At 42.8% G+C, this 18,254-nt stretch overlaps 1 protein-coding gene across 2 annotated transcripts in view; it reads left to right on the top strand.

Annotated features, from left to right (window-relative positions):
* BRCA1 (BRCA1 DNA repair associated) overlaps nt 1-18,254 on the top strand; it is a 156,934-nt gene that overhangs the window by 23,466 nt on the left and 115,214 nt on the right. The window contains exons 1-5 of one of the 2 annotated variants that reach the window (XM_056548409.1): nt 840-929; nt 1,642-1,695; nt 3,118-3,198; nt 3,409-3,497; nt 5,253-5,410. In XM_056548409.1, the coding sequence (XP_056404384.1) occupies nt 910-929; nt 1,642-1,695; nt 3,118-3,198; nt 3,409-3,497; nt 5,253-5,410 (402 nt within the window). In that variant the 5' untranslated portion in view covers nt 840-909. Of the gene's footprint in view, nt 1-839; nt 930-1,641; nt 1,696-3,117; nt 3,199-3,408; nt 3,498-5,252; nt 5,411-18,254 lie in introns of those variants that run through there. The other variant, XM_056548408.1, reaches the window with a different exon arrangement.

Below are 18,254 nucleotides of genomic sequence, written 5' to 3' on the forward strand. Positions count from 1 at the left end.
TAAAGGAAAGAACTTCCTGTGGAGCATATAGTAGCTGATAAGTACTGAAAGGATTAAGTTTTTTATATAGAAGTAATTTACAAATCTGTTTAACTTTCTGGCACCAGTTACTTTACAATTTTTTTTTTTTCCAGGGGAGTACCCCTTTTAATGAGGTACAGCATTTCTGTATTCTCATTCTAATATAGGGTCTAGTGTTGTCCTCTGCTGGTCTTTTCACCTTCATCCACATTCCCTAGATCGGCACCAACCCAGGGGCCACACCTACCCCAACCCATAGCCCAGTGTCCGACTGCTAAGCCATAACCCAGAAAGATTTTTAGCTTCTCTTTTATTATGCATTCTTTGAGAAGACCCCCCCCCCCCTCCCTTTATAAGACCTCTTTTTTGATGGCTAGGTCTGCCAAAATGAGAGGCAGAAGTCCATATGCTCTGGTTAGACATCTAGAACGAGTTTGTCCTAAAATCTCAGATTGTGTCGGAGTTCACATCTGTGTCGGAGCAGTTTCACTGATACAGTCTTGGACTTCTCCACAGAGTGACTAGGAGAGGTAATGTCTGGCAAATGCATGAATAGGCACTGTTCACACCATCAGTAGGAATGAAGGTAGACTTTGGGCTCCCGACAAGGATAAAATCCAAAGTTTATTCCAAACGTATTAAAATCCAAGTTCAACATAACAAATGGTAAAAACACACAAACGAAACACACCGTGGTGTGTTTCGTTTGTGTGTTTTTACCCTTTGTTATGTTGCACTTGGATTTTAATACGTTTGGAATAAACTTTGGATTTTATCCTTGTCGGGAGCCCAAAGTCTACCTTCATTCCTACTGATGGTGTAAACCACCTGGGGACTCTGCCCCAGTGTTTGTTCCGAGCTACCACGAGGAGAGGTTGTGCTGGAGGCATGGATGCATGGAGCGAATGGTGAGCTGATCCAATTTTTTGTGTACTGTAATACTACTGTTCACACCATGCACAAGTAGACAGCTACGTCTTGAACCGCACCTGAAGCCCAAACACTAGTGGTGCTCAGTCTGAAGTAGGTATGCAATCCAATGAGACAAAAGATGAAAGAGATGGTACTCACCAGAAGGATCTTTATTGAAATTCTGCGGTGCATACAGACAAGGGCAGGTAGATGCAAGAGGGCAAGGGCGTCCGGGTTCCGGAAGCCCTTGCCCCCTCGCTTTCCTGCACTTGTCTGTATGCACCGCAGAATTTCAATAAAGAAGACTCCTTTGGTGAGTGCCGTCTCTTTCATCTATTGTCTCATTGGCACTGTTCAAGGGCAGGTAGAAGCGAGAGGGCAATGGCGTCCGGGTTCCGGACACCCTTGCCCTCTCGCTTTCCTGCCCTTGTCTGTATGCACCGCAGAATTTCAATAAAGAAGAACCTTCTGGTGAGTGCTGTGTCTGTCATCTATTGTCTCATTAGACTTGGAGTCTTGGTCCAGTGCACAATGGACACCAATTGGGCCCCATTGTCTATGAATGGAGTTCCTCTGCTCCAATCCCGTCATTCGAACAGACTCGGTGTACTGAGCCCCTCTGAACGAAACTCAACGCTGATGTGTGTCACTACTATTCACATAAGAGAAAAATTATTCTAAAATGCTGTGTGTCTCATATTTTTACAGCTTGGACCTAATGAAGGAGCCCGTGGCCACCAGATGTGATCATATATTTTGCAGGTATGACACCATTAGCCCTACATTGGTAAAGAAAACCCCTTGTCTTCCATTTCTGGTCCCCCTCTGCTGCTCCTTGGTCTCAGCCAACATGGCTGTTATCATGTACATTTCTTTCTTTCAGTAGCTAGAATTACTTTGGATATGATGCAGAGCTGAATCAGTGTTGCAGGGTCTTCATTTGTGGGTCCTAGGGGCTTTAACCTCCCCCTACATAGCCCACCCTTTCCCTCTTACCAACCTATTTAGTTGTCTGAATATCATTAATTAGCTATCTAGAGCAGTTCCCCTCTTTTGGTGGTCACATGTATGAAGTTAGGGAATTATATCATCCAGCCATCCACTCCGTCTGTCCAAATTCCTCTCTGAAAGCAGTCCCCACCCTCCTGAGAGACAGACCATGTGATTTCTGCCCTGCACTAATAAGTCATGCTCCCTTAAGGCTAGGTTCAGACTACGGAATTTCCGCCGGAATTTTCGCTTTGAAATTTCCGGCAGAAATTCCGCTTACTATAATGCATAGTGTAGTGAATGGTTTTCCGTTCACAAATTCACACTTTCACAAATTACGCTCTCAGAGAGTGGTCTGGCATAGCAGAGCTGCAGTGATTGATGGGAGATGTAGGCAAGTGGAGGGAAGTATGGCAAAGAATATGAAGCAGCCAGGGAAGACAACAGGGGTCACAGGAGCCATGCTTAACAGGATGGTTTACAGGAAGCGTGGTTTACAGGGAACATATCAAGGAAGTCTTGTGGATTTGGAGCTTTTAAAAAAATAAAAATAAAAATAAAGTGTGTGTGTGTGTATAAATTTCCTGGAGTACCCCTTTAAACAATACTTGTAAAAAGTATTTTTCTATCCCATTACGTTTAGAGCAATTTAGAAGACTAAAGGAGAACTTTGTAAACTCCAAGGGTGACGGGGATCTTAAAGGTGTACTTCTCCCCTTGACATCTTATCCAAAGGATAGAGGATAAAATGTCTGATCGCGGGGGTCCCACCGCTGGGGATCTCGGCTGCGACACCACAGACATCCGGTGCACGGAGCGAACTTTGCTCTCTGCTGGATGACTGTCGATGCAGGGCAGAGGCTCGTGACATCATGGCCACGCCCCCTCAATGCAAGTCTATTTGGGGGGGGGAGTGTATAGGTGTACCAGTTTACCATAGTTTTCTTACATATTTTTTGGGAACATTGGTTTCTCGCTGTGCCCTGTACTGCAGGTGAGTACTCGTCCGGCCCATCTTCCTTATAGTAAAGATGTCTACGTGAAGCGCCTGGTGGAAATAAAAAATTAATAAATAAAATAATAATCCCATAGTGCCCAGACTTGCATTGGAAAATGTCGTCATTATATAAATTGTAGGTTATTTGTTTAGACGATCAGGAATCTGCAGAAATAACTTTCCGTTCTCCCTCCCAGGTTTTGCATGTTGCAGCTTCTCAGCAGAAAGAAGAAGAGTCGGGTCCAGTGTCCTATGTGCAAGAAAGAAGTTACTAAAAGGTATGTGTATATATAATATATTAATGTATAGTGTCTAATAAATATAATTCTTTATGCTAATCTTTGTGTATTGGCGTAATTTTTTTAATTATTATTTATTAATAAAATATTAAATAAATATAGTTAATATTAATAATAATAATAATAAAAATATTAACTTTTTTTATTTTTATAAATATAATTTTTTATATATTTTTTTTTGTATTGTAGAAGTCTCCAGGATAGTCCTAGGTTCAAGCTTCTGGTGGATGGTTTGCTGAAGATTATAAACGCTTTTGAGCTGGATTCGGGATACAAATGTAGGTAGCACTTTAATGCTTATTAAGGAAAAGCAACTGCAGAGTTAAAACGAAGCTGCTATTATTTAGATTGTTTAGGGTGTATCACATTACAGTACAGCGCTGCATTTAAAGCTGCAGATTCGATGGAATTCTTCAGCATAAAATCTGCAGCTTCAAATCATGCACATTAAACACATGCAGGATACGGAACTATAAAAGACGGTTGGGGGACTCACACTATATTCAGTATATACCGAGGTTTCTGTGTTACACGTAACCTTACGTGTCATTGAAGAATAAGAAAATATAATGATGGATACAGACCTCTAGGTATATAAGTGTAGATGGATGTTTTTGGCAGTGTGTGTGTGTGTACAGAGAGTTGTGTGGAGAATATAGATAGACTAGTTGTATGGATAATAGTATTTATTATAGAACCAAAAAAAAGGAAAAATCACTTGAAAACAGACCATATGTAAAATAAAATAAATTTTATTTAGGATAATTCAAAAACATATAAAAAAAATATATAAAATTCACACACAGCGTGAACAAACAAAGGTGGGAACCAGGGAGCAGGGGGAGACAAAGAAGGGGGTAAAGAAATGGTCCAGGTGTGCTAAGCAATGGTGCAAAAAGACAAGTATATCAAAGTGAAATTGAAGAAATCATATATACATAAGGCACATATAAGGGCCACATTGCCTCATTAATAAATAAATGTGCACTTGTCAGTTGCAGTACAAATCACCTGAATAAAGTGCCAGAAGCGTACAAGATAGATGGATAAGACCAATATATTTAAAAAGCACACAAAAGCGGATTGCAATGAAAACCACATGTAATGGTGGCGTGAATCAATAGAACTCCCTCCGCTCCCCAGTTACCCACCAGACCTCCAACGCGTTTCACCCAGCGGGGCTTTGACCAGGACTTGAGAGTGTGCACGTCTCAAACAGTGCTCCTGGTTGCAGGGGGTTTCAGCTGTTGTGAATGTGAATGACAGAGATTGGTCCAGTAGGTGGTCTATATGGTTAGGGTATAGTGCTAGACGCGTTTCGGGGAGAACTCCTTTTTCAATAGCTCTGGTATTTTTTACACCATTGACCGTGTGGTTTAATTAACGTTATTTAAAAAGTATGGACATACCACAAATGTTTCTTAGTTAACATTATTTTATTTGTAAAATGGGGGTGATGTGAACTTTTATTAGGAAAGGGGCTTATTCACATAGAAAAAGAGGGGTCCCAGTACCTCTCTATTCAGTTATTTCACAACTTCCTATTAGCCGTACAGCAGTTATAATACCTATATGCCCATAACCCAAGTAGTAGTTGGTGCATGTGCTGCTTCGTATGTAATAGCGGTCATCAATGCTTAGAAGGAGAATAAAAAAACGGAGCACTGACCAGTTACTTGAAGCGAAGAACTCTTTATTTCTTCAGCAGGTACATCATGTGTAGGGGAGAGGACTGCCGGGAGCGACTTTGGCCAACAGGCCCTCCTTTTTTTTCCCCCTTTTTTTTTATATAGACTGTCTCCATATAACATGTATTGCATATACTGTCAGCATAAACTGCTGTGCACAATGCTGTTTCCTGCGGTGCATATTGTAGAATGCTTTTGACATATTAAGCCTAGATCCTGCAGTGATTGATTTTCAAAATTTACAGATTATTCCACCCATCTCTTTAGTAAATTATCATTAAATACTGTGTATTTTACTTTATGTAAACATAATTAATCTTCTGGATTTGTTTTTTTTCTACAAAGTTTTTCCAAGTCAAGATTATGCCAGTACTGTCACAGCCAACAACAAAGAGGCACCGAAGAAGGATGAACAAGCTGTGGTGCAGAGCACGGGGCACAGAAGGAGGACCAAGAGAGGAATAGTGAACGGGGGATATCGGGAAGACCACCTGTCCTTACTGGTAAAGTACTGTATTATCCAGACCCTTAAAGGGATTGTCTGGAGTCTTATTTTTAACCAAAGGAAATCTGTTATCAGTGTCAACTGCACTACCTGTCGGTACACACAGGTGACACTGTCACAACCATACTTCCCTGTCCATGATCCATGCTCCCGTTCTTCCTCCGTATCTTTTGATAGGAGAGAGCACAGAAGAGTGCTCAGACAGGAGAGGGCACAGAGGAGTGCTCAGACAGGAGAGAGCGCAGTGCAGGGCGGTGCTATCAGACAGGAGAGAGTGCAGAGAGGTGCTATCAGCCAGGAGAGAGTGCAGAGGGGTGCTATCAGCCAGGAGAGAGTGCAGAGGGGTGCTATCAGCCAGGAGAGAGCGCAGAGGGGTGCTATCAGCCAGGAGAGAGCGCAGAGGGGTGCTATGAGACAGTACTCCTCTGTGCTCTCTCCTGTATGATGGCACCCCCTGTGCTCTTTCCTGTCTGATAGCACCTCTCTGTGCTCTTTCCTGTCTGATAGCACTCCTCTGTGCTCTTTCCTGTCTGATAGCACTCCTCTGTGCTCTCTCCTGTCTGATAGGAGAGAGCACAGAGGAGTACTATCCCACCCTCACTTACTGGACTTTGTCTATGCCTGTGCTTCAGCTTGTACAAAGCCATGATTTTATAAGCCATGATTTCTATAAAAAGGAAATAACATTTTCTTATGAAGTATGTTCGAGAGATTCATGTTTTGCCAAGATGTATAACGAATAAAAAGTTTCTGTATCTGACCGTGCCGATTTAAAGGAGTATTCTGATCTCAGCTTGTTATCCCCTATCCGTATAGACCCCCGCGATCCTGAGAATGGATAAAATGGTTGCCTATAGTGAACGTAGCGCATGAGCAGCCAGCGCTCTGTTCATTCTTTATGGCTTAGAACGTTGCAGGGCGCTATACTCTGAAATGTTCAGAAGCCCTTTAGAGAATAAATGGAGCACTGGCTGTCATAAAATTAAAGAACTATCCTTTCTAAAATTAAAGGGGTACTCCGAAAAAAAAAAAATGTTTTAATCAACTGGTGCTTGAAAGATAAGCAGATTTGTAAATGTAAATTCAGTCCTTATCAGCTGCTGTTTGCTCCACAGGAAGTTGTGTAGTTCTTTCCAGTCTGACCACAGTGCTCTCTGCTGACACCTTTGTCCATTTTAAGAACTGTCCAGAGCAGGAGAAATTCCCCATAGAAAACAAATGCTGCTCTGGACAGTTCCTAAAATGGACAGAGGTGTCACCAGAGTGCACTGTGGTCCGACAGATAGGAAATTCATGGGGATCATAATAACAGCTGATAAGTACTGAAAGGATTAAGATTTTTCAATAGAAGTAATTTTCAAATCTGCTTAACTTTCTGGCACCAGTTGATTTAAAAAAAAACAATGTTTTCCAGAGGGGTGTACTCTTTTTAAAGCTAAATAATAAAATGTTTTTTTTCTTTATACAGATATTCTAGCAGACCTATATAACTCCTATCATTAAGATATAGAGGTCAGATTTCTCTATGCGTCACTGTATCACTGTGTTTTTTGCTGAAATCCAGCCGTCAACCATAGCAATTAAATCTAAAAATAGGGCCCGATATCTTCTCACCGGCTCCTCTGACTGCAGATAGGTAAATAGTATATCGCCTTCCTGCATACTCAGTGCAGACTATGGCAAAAGAGACTGGAAGCCATTGTTCTAATTTTAACCCCTTAAGGACGCAGGGTTTTTCCATTTTTGCATTTTCATTTTTTCCTCATCACCTTCTAAAAATCATAATGCTGTCAATTTTGCACATAAAATTCCATATGATGGCTTATTTTTTGCACCACCAATTCTACTTTGCAGTGACATTAGTCATTTCACCCAAAAATCCACGGCGAAACCGAAAAAAACTCATTGTGCGACAAAATTGAAGAAAAAATGTCATTTTGTAACTTTTGGGGGCTTCTGTTTCTACGCAGTTTATTTTTCAGTAAAAATGACACCTTATCTTTATTCTGTAGGTCCATACGGTTAAAATGATCCCCTACTTATATAGGTTTGATATTGTCGTACTTTGGAAAAAAATCATAACTAAATGCAGGAAAATGTATATGTTAAAAATTCTCATCTTCTAACCCCTATAACTTACGGGACGATATGAGGGCTCATTTTTTGCGCTGTGATCTGAAGTTTTTAGGGGTACCATTTTTGTATTGATTGGACTTTTTGATCACTTTTTATTAATTTTTTCATGATATAAAAAGTGACCAAAAATACACTATTTTGGACTTTGGAATTTTTTTGCGGGCACGCCATTGACCGTGCGGTTTAATTAACGATATATTTTTATAGTTCGGACATTTCGAATCTCTCCTGCAATACCATATATGTTTATTTTTATTTACAGTTTTTTTTTTGTTTTTTTTTTTATGGGAAAAGGGGGGTGATTCAAAATGTATTAGGGAAGGGGTTAAATGACCTTTGTTAACTTTTTTTTTCACTTTTTGTTTGCAGTGTTATAGCTCTCATAGGGACCTATAACACTGCACACACTGATCTCTTATCCTGATCATTGTTATCCCATAGGGACCTATAACACTGCACACACTGATCTCTTATACTGATCATTGTTATCCCATAGGGACCTATAACACTGCACACACTGATCTCTTATACTGATCATTGTTATCTCATAGGGACCTATAACACTGCACACACTGATCTCCTATGCTGATCCCTGCAGAGCCATAGCTTTGCACGGATCAGTGAGATAGGGGCTTGATTGCTCCAAGCCTGAGCTACAGGCTTGAGCAATCAATTGACGATCGGACGCAGCGGAGTCAGGTAAGGAGACCTCCGCCTGCGTCCCAGCTGATCGGAACATCGTGATTTTATCGCAATGTCCCAATCAGCCCGACTGAGCTGCCGGGAAGCGTTTACTTTAGTTTTCAAACGCGGCGGTCAACTTTGATCGCCGCGTCTGAAGGGTTAACAGCGCGCGGCACAAAAATGGATGCTGTTAGCCCAGGGTCCCGGCTATGATTAGCAGCCGGGACCGACCCGGTGTGATGTGGGGTCACGGCGTGACCCCGTTTTAAACACCGGGACCGGGCGTAGGGCGTACAGGTACGCCCTACGTCCTTAAGGAGTTAAGCAATCACTGTACAGCGTGTAAGCGTTCCCTTAGTCTGTAAAAGTGACCTTAAAGGGGTATTCCGGTGAAAAACTTTTAGGAACTGTCCAGAACAGCATATGTTTGCTATGGGGATTTCCTTTTACCCTGGACAGTTCCTAAAATGGACAGAGATGTCAGCAGCGAGCGCTGTGCTCGTGATGTCAGCAGACAGCTCTGTGTTTCAAACGGAAAAGAATTTCCACTGTAGTATTCAGCAGCTAATAAGTACAGGAAGGATTAAGATTTTTTAATACAAGTAATTTACAAATCTGTTTAACTTTCTGGCACCAGTTGATTTAAAAATAAATAAATACATAAATAAATAAAAAAAAAAGTTCTTCACCAGAGTACCCCTTTAACCCCTTAAAGGGGTTCTTCGGCCCTGAGAAATCTTATCACCCATCCAAAGGATAGGGGATAAGATGTCTCACCGTGGGGGTCCCGCCACTGGGGACCCCCGCAATCTTGTATTCGCCACCCACCTCTTTGAGCTGCGGTGCCAGGTCAAAGAGGTGGTATTGTGATGCCACGAACCTGGCCCCCATGTGACCTCACCCCCTGCCCCCGCTATGCAAGTCTAATGGAGGGGGCGTGACTACGTCACGCCCCCTCCAATAGACTTGCATAGCGGGGGGTGACGTCACCAGGGGGTGATATCTTATCCCTATCCTTTGGATGGGGGGATAAGATGTCTCAGGGCCGGAGTACCGCTTATAGGACACAGCCCATCATGACCTTGAATGGGCCCTGTCAGATACAAAAACTTTTTTTTATATGTTGTAAAGCATGTATAACCAATAGGTTTTGAAATTGCTTTCATTAGAAAATTTTCAGTATTTCCTACTGACAAAGCCAGTCAAACAACTGCCCACCTTGCCTGCTTGGACACATACTAGTCCTGCTGTGTCCATGCATCATCACCTATGTCATGGACACACTTCCTTGATTGACAGCTGTGAGCACAGGGCTCAGAGCTGGAGGAAAAATCCTCCCACTGTCACCTTGTGTCCCGCTACTGTCAGTGAACATAGAAGACACTTCGAAATTGCAGGATATCAGGCGCTGACCAAGGAGAAGAAGCTGGAGCCAGGTAGGTAACAAACAGGTTTATTCCCATGCGACGCGTTTCACCGCGCTTGCGGTGATGCCTGATGAAACCGCGCAAGCGCGGTGAAAGGGGACATTGACCCCCTCCTCTGCCGGCTGCTATTGGTCGGACGACTAGCAGCGCTCTTGGGGAGGTGACATGTTCGCCACCTCCCCCAACAACAGGAGGTGATTGGTGGTGTATTGTACACCGCCGGTCACCTTCTAATTCCGGGTCATTGGGTCACACGGGAGCCAGGGCGTACCTGTACGCCCTGTGTCCTAGACGGGTTAAAATTGTGCATAGATAGATATATGGCTAATTCCATGCTAATGTATCCCAAGAGACTGTTTTATGAAGTTTGACTTATCAAAATAGTTCAGTTATTATTCAGTCCCTTAATAAATTCATGGTATATTTTTTTGTTTGTATTCTTGGTTGTCAGCACTTAATCATCCAATATGGTAGCCAACAAAGGTTAAAGGGGATAAGAAGTCTGATCGCTGGGGTCCCTCCCTCCCGACATCGTTCAGCGCGCCGGGTTCAGCGCCAGAGGCTCGTGACGTGGCCATGCCCCTCAATGCAAGTCTTTGGGAGGGGGCGTGACCTCCGCATCGCCAGTCATCCGGCACGGCGCGATGTCTGGGGCGGGACACCCGGGATAAGATGTCTAGGGGATAGATGTGTGTGTATATATAATAATAATAATCATATCTTCTACAAATATGTCGATATATCTATCTTTCTCATCTCATATATATATATATATATATATATATATATATATGAGATGAGAAAGATAGATATATCGACATATTTGTAGAAGATATGATTTTTTTTTCAAGTTGATACCTGCAGATTGTACTGTATTGTATATATCATCTACTCAGCTCCTCCTGCTCTATAACATGTTACCTGCAGATTGCAATGTATTGTATATATCAGAAGCTCAGCTCCTCCTTCTCTATAACATGATACCTGCAGATTGTACTGTATTGTATATATCATCTGCTCAGCTCCTCCTGCTCTATAACATGATACCTGCAGATTGTACTGTATTGTATATATATCATCTGCTCAGCTCCTCCTTCTCTATAACATGATACCTGCAGATTGTACTGTATTGTATATATCATCTGCTCAGCTCCTCCTGCTCGATAACATGATACCTGCAGATTGTACTGTATTGTATACATAATCTGCTCAGCTCCTCCTGCTCTATAACATGATACATGCAGATTGTACTGTATTGTATATATATCATCTGCTCAGTTCCTCCTGCTCTATAACATGTTACCTGCAGATTGTACTGTATTGTATATATCATCTGCTTAGCTCCTCCTGCTCTATAACATGATACCTGCAGGTTGTACTGTATTGTATATATTATCTGCTCAGCTCCTCCTGCTCTATAACATGATACCTGCAGATTGTACTGTATTGTGTGTATATATATATATATAATCTGCTCAGCTCCTCCTGCTCTATAACATGATACCTGCAGATTGTACTGTATTGTATATATATCATCTGCTCAGTTCCTCCTGCTCTATAACCTGATACCTGCAGATTGTACTGTATTGTATATATCATCTGCTCAGCTCCTCCTGCTCTATAACATGATACCTGCAGATTGTACTGTATTGTATATATCATCTGCTCAGCTCCTCCTGCTCTATAACATGTTACCTGCAGATTGTACTGTATTGTATATATATATATCATCTGCTCAGTTCCTCCTGCTCTATAACCTGATACCTGCAGATTGTACTGTATTGTATACATCATCTGCTCAGCTCCTCCTGCTCTATATAACATGATACCTGCAGATTGTACTGTATTGTATATATCATCTGCTCAGCTCCTCCTGCTCTATAACATGATACCTGCAGATTGTACTGTATTGTATATATCATCTGCTCAGCTCCTCCTGCTCTATAACATGTTACCTGCAGATTGTACTGTATTGTATATATATCATCTGCTCAGTTCCTCCTGCTCTATAACCTGATACCTGCAGATTGTACTGTATTGTATATATCATCTGCTCAGCTCCTCCTGCTCTATATAACATGATACCTGCAGATTGTACTGTATTGTATATATCATCTGCTCAGCTCCTCCTGCTCTATAACATGATACCTGCAGATTGTACTGTATTGTATATATCATCTGCTCAGCTCCTCCTGCTCTATAACATGTTACCTGCAGATTGTACTGTATTGTATATATATCATCTGCTCAGCTCCTCCTGCTCTATAACATGATACCTGCAGATTGTACTGTATTGTATATATCATCTGCTCAGTTCCTCCTGCTCTATAACCTGATACCTGCAGATTGTACTGTATTGTATATATCATCTGCTCAGCTCCTCCTGCTCTATAACATGATACCTGCAGATTGTACTGTATTATATATATCATCTGCTCAGCTCCTCCTGCTCTATAACATGTTACCTGCAGATTATACTGTATTGTATATATCATCTGCTCAGCTCCTCCTGCTCTATAACATGATTATTTCTTTTCAATAAGATTTTTATTGGCATTTTAACAATACAAGAGGTAACAAAACAAAAGGAACATATTGCTATAACACACATATATACCGGTAAATCGTTACAAAGGAAGCAAGATGAATGTAAACAATATAACATGATTATTTCAATGTGACAAGTCCTTTTTAAGATAACTAGTTTGGTCCAATATCCTACTCCCTTCCTAAAGTCATCCTTAGTAAAGTTCAGAAATCTGTATTCTGTAGTGTACAGCGCCCTGAACTGGTTTAGCTGTACTAGTGCGTCCACTGTGACCCCTGCATCTTTTTCCTGCCTAGCAAAGCATTAACAGCAGTGCAGGACTAAGCTCTGGTTTGTGTCTTCACCTTGAAATGTCCCTCAAGACCATTCCTCACATTTCAGCAGATTCTGACAGCGGCCGCTGATGACTTGCAAATTGAAATACAGGTTCGAGGGGGAGAATCTCTAGGCAGGTAGTTCACGTCCGAGGTCAGGGCAGGCACACCACCCTAGAGAGGGCTTGGCAGCGTCTGTACAAAGCATTATAGTGTATAACTTGAAGGGAAGTGGAGTAGGAAATTGTTGAATCCTATAAATATTTTTAAAGGGGTATTCTGTTATCAGGAAATGGCATTTGAATATCTCCCCAAGACAACTTACTAATATATTTTTTATCCCAAATTGTACTGGCTTCAGCATTCTTTTGCGTGATTCACCCCAGACATGAAGTTGTGTAGTCGTCTCATTGTCTGTGTGGTGTTGTCCCAACAACTCCCTGGCTCCTCCCGCTCTCCTGAAGTTGTGGAGTTGCAGGGTTCTCCCTTTGCTCCCCTCCCATCTCTGGAGGTATAGTTGTATCGTGATTGAGATCTAGCCCCTCCCCCTAAGTGATGTCATCACCTCTGACCAATCCTTTCAGCCTATATCAACACCTCCCTGTTATATACTTATGTACATGTATATGTTTATTGGGGCACTTGGAGAGAATGAAGTGTGGTTACAGCATGCAGCCTTCTGCTGAGCAATGCCACAGGCAGAGTAGTAAACAGGGAATGAATACAGCAGATGCTGCAAACTCGCTGTGTGATAGTCTGCTCTGAAATGAACTGGCAGAAGTGCTGTGGGAGGGCTGTGATAAGGAGCTGAGGGAAAGCAATTCATTTTAGGAATTCTAATGCTGAGCATTGTAGTGCTGGGAATAGTAGTGCTGAAAATAGAACGCCGAATTAAATGGATTATGTTCCATGGTGCTGGCTCTGCTTTGGGATACCAAACATAGCAAATGGAAATGGATGGGTATGTAGAGGTGCAACTCGGACATCTTATCCCCTATCTAAAGGATAGGGGATAAGGTGTCTGATTGCGGGGGTCTGACCGCTGGGACCTGCCTCCCCCGCCATCTCCATGCAGAAATTTGTTTAGAACGCTGTGTTTGGGCAATTGGAGACGTGACGTCATGCCATGCACCCTCCCATAGACATGAATGGAGGGGGCGTGGCGAGACGTCATGTCTCTGGTCGCCCAAACCCAGCATTCTAAGCCTACTGCTGCAAGGAGATCAGCAGCCAGACGCCCGCGATTAGACATCTTATCACCTATTCTTTGGATAGGGGCAAGATGTCTGTGGGCGAAGTACCCCTTGAACACATCCCAAAACTTTACAGAACGCCAGGGTCGGCTCCGCCTATAAGCAAAAGTGCCTTTTTGATGGGGCCTAGAGCGCCTTTTTGATGTGTCACCCCAGTAGTAAGGAGATTACATGAGGAGGGGGTTTGTTACAGTGTGTTATTCCAGTAGTAAGGAGATTACATGAGGAGGTTTGTTACAGTGTGTCACCTCAGTAGTAAGGAGATTACATGAGGAGGAGGTTTGTTACAGTGTGTCACCCCAGTAGTAAGGAGATTACATGAGGAGGAGGTTTGTTACAGTGTGTCACTCCAGTAGTAAGGAGATTACATGAGGAGGAGGAGGTTTGTTACAGTGTGTCACTCCAGTAGTAAGGAGATAATATGAGGAGGAGGTTTGTTACAGTGTGTCACCCCAGTAGTAACGAGATTACATGAGGAGGAGGAGGTTTGTTACAGTGTGTCACCCAGTAGTAAGGTGATTACATGAGGAGGGGGTTTGTTACAGTGTGTTATTCCAGTAGTAAGGAGATTACATGAGGAGGAGGTTTGTTACAGTGTGTCACCCCAGTAGTAAGGAGATTACATGAGGAGGAGGAGGTTTGTTACAGTGTCACCCCAGTAGTAAGGAGATTACATAAGGAGGAGGAGGTTTGTTACAGTGGGTGACCCCAGTAGGAAGGTGTGGTGGGCCAATGGGCGGAGTCCAGGGAGCGGTAAAATATAGCTTTTGCCTAACGTGACAAGAATCCTTTCACCAGCCCTGCAGAACGCTAGGGGAGTGTTTTAAGATGTGTGCACAATTGAAGTGGAGACGGGTGCCCACAGGCGCCTGCTTATACCATTTCTTCTTTTTTTGTGCCTGCAAGTAATTGCCCGCTCTGGAGATGGATTTAATATGTTCCATTGTACCTGGCTCTTTTTCTTGAATTGCAAGTGCCCTAAAAAGTTTGATAAAATGTGGCTCCCTTGGGGTGATGCGTTGCACGGGGGTTCGTTTATGTGTCGGTCATGTAGGGATGTCGTCTTGATGGCACGTTTAGTGGGATTGGCTGCCTCAGCTGTTCGCCCGCTTTTGGGTTGCTCATGATCGGAGCATTTTATTCCTGCATTGTGGACTGTTTTTGCTTCCATTCCTATTCCGTCATGTCATTTTGTTATTTGTACTGCCCGCCTCGTATGTTGCTCAATGGTGGGAAGGACGGAAGTTGTGGCTGCTCTTGTTTCTTTACTTTCTTTTATTATAAATGCCTAATTAAGACTTTAAAAAGAAAAATCCCAAAACGGATCCAACGAACTATTTCTGCGAAACAAACAAATTTACAGGAGTGAATTTCTAGAAGATATGGTTGTAAGATTAATGGTAAAAGGGTTAAACATACCCAACCTAAAGAAAGGAATTGATAGGGTAGAAAGAGATAGATCTATACTCATAATGGAGAGAGCAACAGCCGGAGGCACCTAACCAGAACACCCAACGCAATCAATAGGATATACAGAAAACCAAAAAGTCAAAACTGTTCTAAAAATAGTAGAGCAACTGAAATAAGCGGTGGTGCAAAGGAATCCATACAGTACTGGAATAATGAAGAGAAAAAAAAAGAAAATCCTGCTAATTTTTTCGGTGAGTTTCGTGCAAACAGCCCTTCTTCCGGCCCCAATGGGGCCGGAAGAAGTGCTGTTTGCACGAAACTCATCGGTTTGTATCCTCTGAGCCTCCCGCGAGATCCCGGACATCCATGGCGGCCGTCATTCACTGAATGCTTTTTGCGGTGAGTTTGCTGGATTTTCATTTTTTATCTCTTCATTATTCCAGAGATCGATCCATCTTCTGTTTCGTAGAGTTGCGTCTGGATAGCCTTGTTGCGCAGTCTTTGCCTTGTTTACACAGTCTCGCTGTAGAGGCGTGCTTGCCGTAGACTTAAACGTCGTGCTTCGAGCTCACGTGGCCTCAGATCTGCTGACTTAGACCGTTCCTCTTCCTTGGACACGTTTTAATTTTCTTTGGCTTCTCTGCTCAAACATCTAAATTGGTATTTGAAGATCTCTTGATCCGTGGAGACTGTGCAGCTCGTTTGATTATGGGATCGCAGCCAGGCGGACGCTTCACGCTTCGGTCAGGGAAGAGCGTGTTTATTCTTCTCGTGGATCTCCGGGATAACAGAGGAAAAAAAGCTTTTAATATTGAAACAAGGTCGAGTTGTGAACAGGCCATATATATATATATATATATATCATTTTGTTCTCTCACAAATTGTACTGGCTTCAGAATTCTATTGAATAATTCACCCCTGGCAAGAAGTTATGTACTCCTCTCATTGTCAGTGGGGTGTTGTATCCAGCTCCTCCCTTTCTCCGGAGACAAAGTATCATCATCTGCTCTCTTGGCATGGCTAGATCTTGTGTTTGCGCTCTAGTCCCACCCCGAGTGATGGCACAACCTCTGACCAGCCCCTCCACTTGACATCACCATCTCCCTGTTATACACATGCACACAGGCACAGTATTATGACTTGTGCTAAACCATGGCAGAGGAGCAGACGGGGGTGAATACAGCAGATGCTACAACTTCACTGACTGTGAGGTGAGATGTTCTGCCAGTTCCTTAGAGCTGTCGCAGGGGTCGAGGGAGTAGGCAGGGTGCGAGGGCTGTGATGAAGAGCTGAGAAAAAGCAAGGTGTTCTGAACATTGTAGTTCTAAGCAACTGCTTAACCAGGTAGTGCAACCAGAATGTACAGGCCAATCTGCAAGTTTTTGAATAGAGGTCTTAGACCCATCAAAAAAATTTCAGTAGTCTAGAGGGGATACCTTTCGTCAAACCACCCACAGGAAGTAAAAGTGACAGGTATCACACCCCCTTTTCTAACAGAGCCTCTCTAGGCCATGCCCACTCCCTGCATAGCTTCACCCCCTTTCTCTCACATTCACTCAAGTAGTCTCCTAAATGGAAGTGACTGTTTGTTTATAGTGTGGGGCCCCCCAAGTAATATGTAAACATGTCCCGACAAGTCTGCGCAGCAGAATGCCTTGTAGTGAAACAGATTAGTAATGGCGTAGTTTATAAAGCTTTATTAATAGAAATAATCATATATTCAAACACCACACCAAACAGAAATACACAGAATACAAATGGGCACCGATATATCTAAACTTGTCCACACTTGCTGAATAAGGATGATAGGGGCGTGCTGTAAATAAACCGGGATCATGGGAGGTGCTAACGCCGAACTGCAAGATAGCGGTAAGTATAAATGTATGAGGATAGGTAACAGAGCACTCACCCGGTAAGGCATCCCAGGCTGGCAGGTTGACAAAGACGCATAATCATCTTTTGGCAGAGAGGCGATGGATGGTCCGGGGGGAGCTATTGGCTATTTCCAGATGGAGTTCCCTCCCTCCAACTACACGTCCCATGAACTCATGTTTGTAAATGTGAGGTCACTTCTCCCCCCAAACATCAACCATCCCACCCATTGCAGCACAGCTAGGCTCCCCTCTGTGTCCTGTGCTTAAAAGCTACAATTCCCTGCTGCCATTTGGAGAACAAACTCTCTCTTCCACTCAGCGGTCACTCCACCCATTGAAGCACAGACAGGCTCCCTCTGAACACCGACTAGTGATGTAACGTCTCAAGCCACAATGCAAACTGGGAAAACCTGAGACACTCATTTTGTATGCTGCTAAAAATAAACATTGGGGCAAAAAAAAAATCACATAAGAATTGCGAGACCACCATAAAAATACAGGTAAAAACACTATATTATGAACTACACTAACTTTACAGCCCCTGTAGCGCAGTCAATAAGAAAAATATCCTGCAACAACCCTTTAATGTTCCTCCAGCTGTAATTTTAATTCTCTAGCATTTCTCATGGCATCTCCCAAGATCTATATATCTAATGAGGACAAATGGCTGATGTTTAGGAAGTTAACAGGGTCCTGGCTCTTCACAGATTAAATTCCTTATTTCTTTGATCTTCTTACTGCCGCGGTACCTACTACATATGTCCACCAGGAGCATCTCTCTTCAAACTCATTGGTTAAATCTGGTATTTTGCTCCTATTCCAGTTTGTTAAAGCAATTAGCTGTTGAAATCTCATTAAGTCCTCCCCGGAGCCACCGGCAATGAGTTCTTCAGCGCATCCTTATTAAACCCACAGGAGCTGATCCCCAGAGATAGAACACAAACTATAGAGAAGACGTACTCATTTATACCACTTACACGTACTCTGATCAATAAACCACCACTGGAAAATCAACGCAGGGCTCTTATCCGCGCTGTCCTCAGAAAATCTCTGCATCCCTCCTTTATAGTAGAGCCTTGCAAACCTACGTACAAATTCTATCATAAACAAAATGGCTGACTCCTTAAAGGGGTACTCCACTGCTAGACATCTTATCCCCTATCTAAAGGATCTGGGATAAGATGTCTAATCGCAGG

Source organism: Hyla sarda, chromosome 12 (genome assembly GCF_029499605.1).
Source record: "Hyla sarda isolate aHylSar1 chromosome 12, aHylSar1.hap1, whole genome shotgun sequence".
Taxonomy (NCBI): domain Eukaryota; kingdom Metazoa; phylum Chordata; class Amphibia; order Anura; family Hylidae; genus Hyla; species Hyla sarda.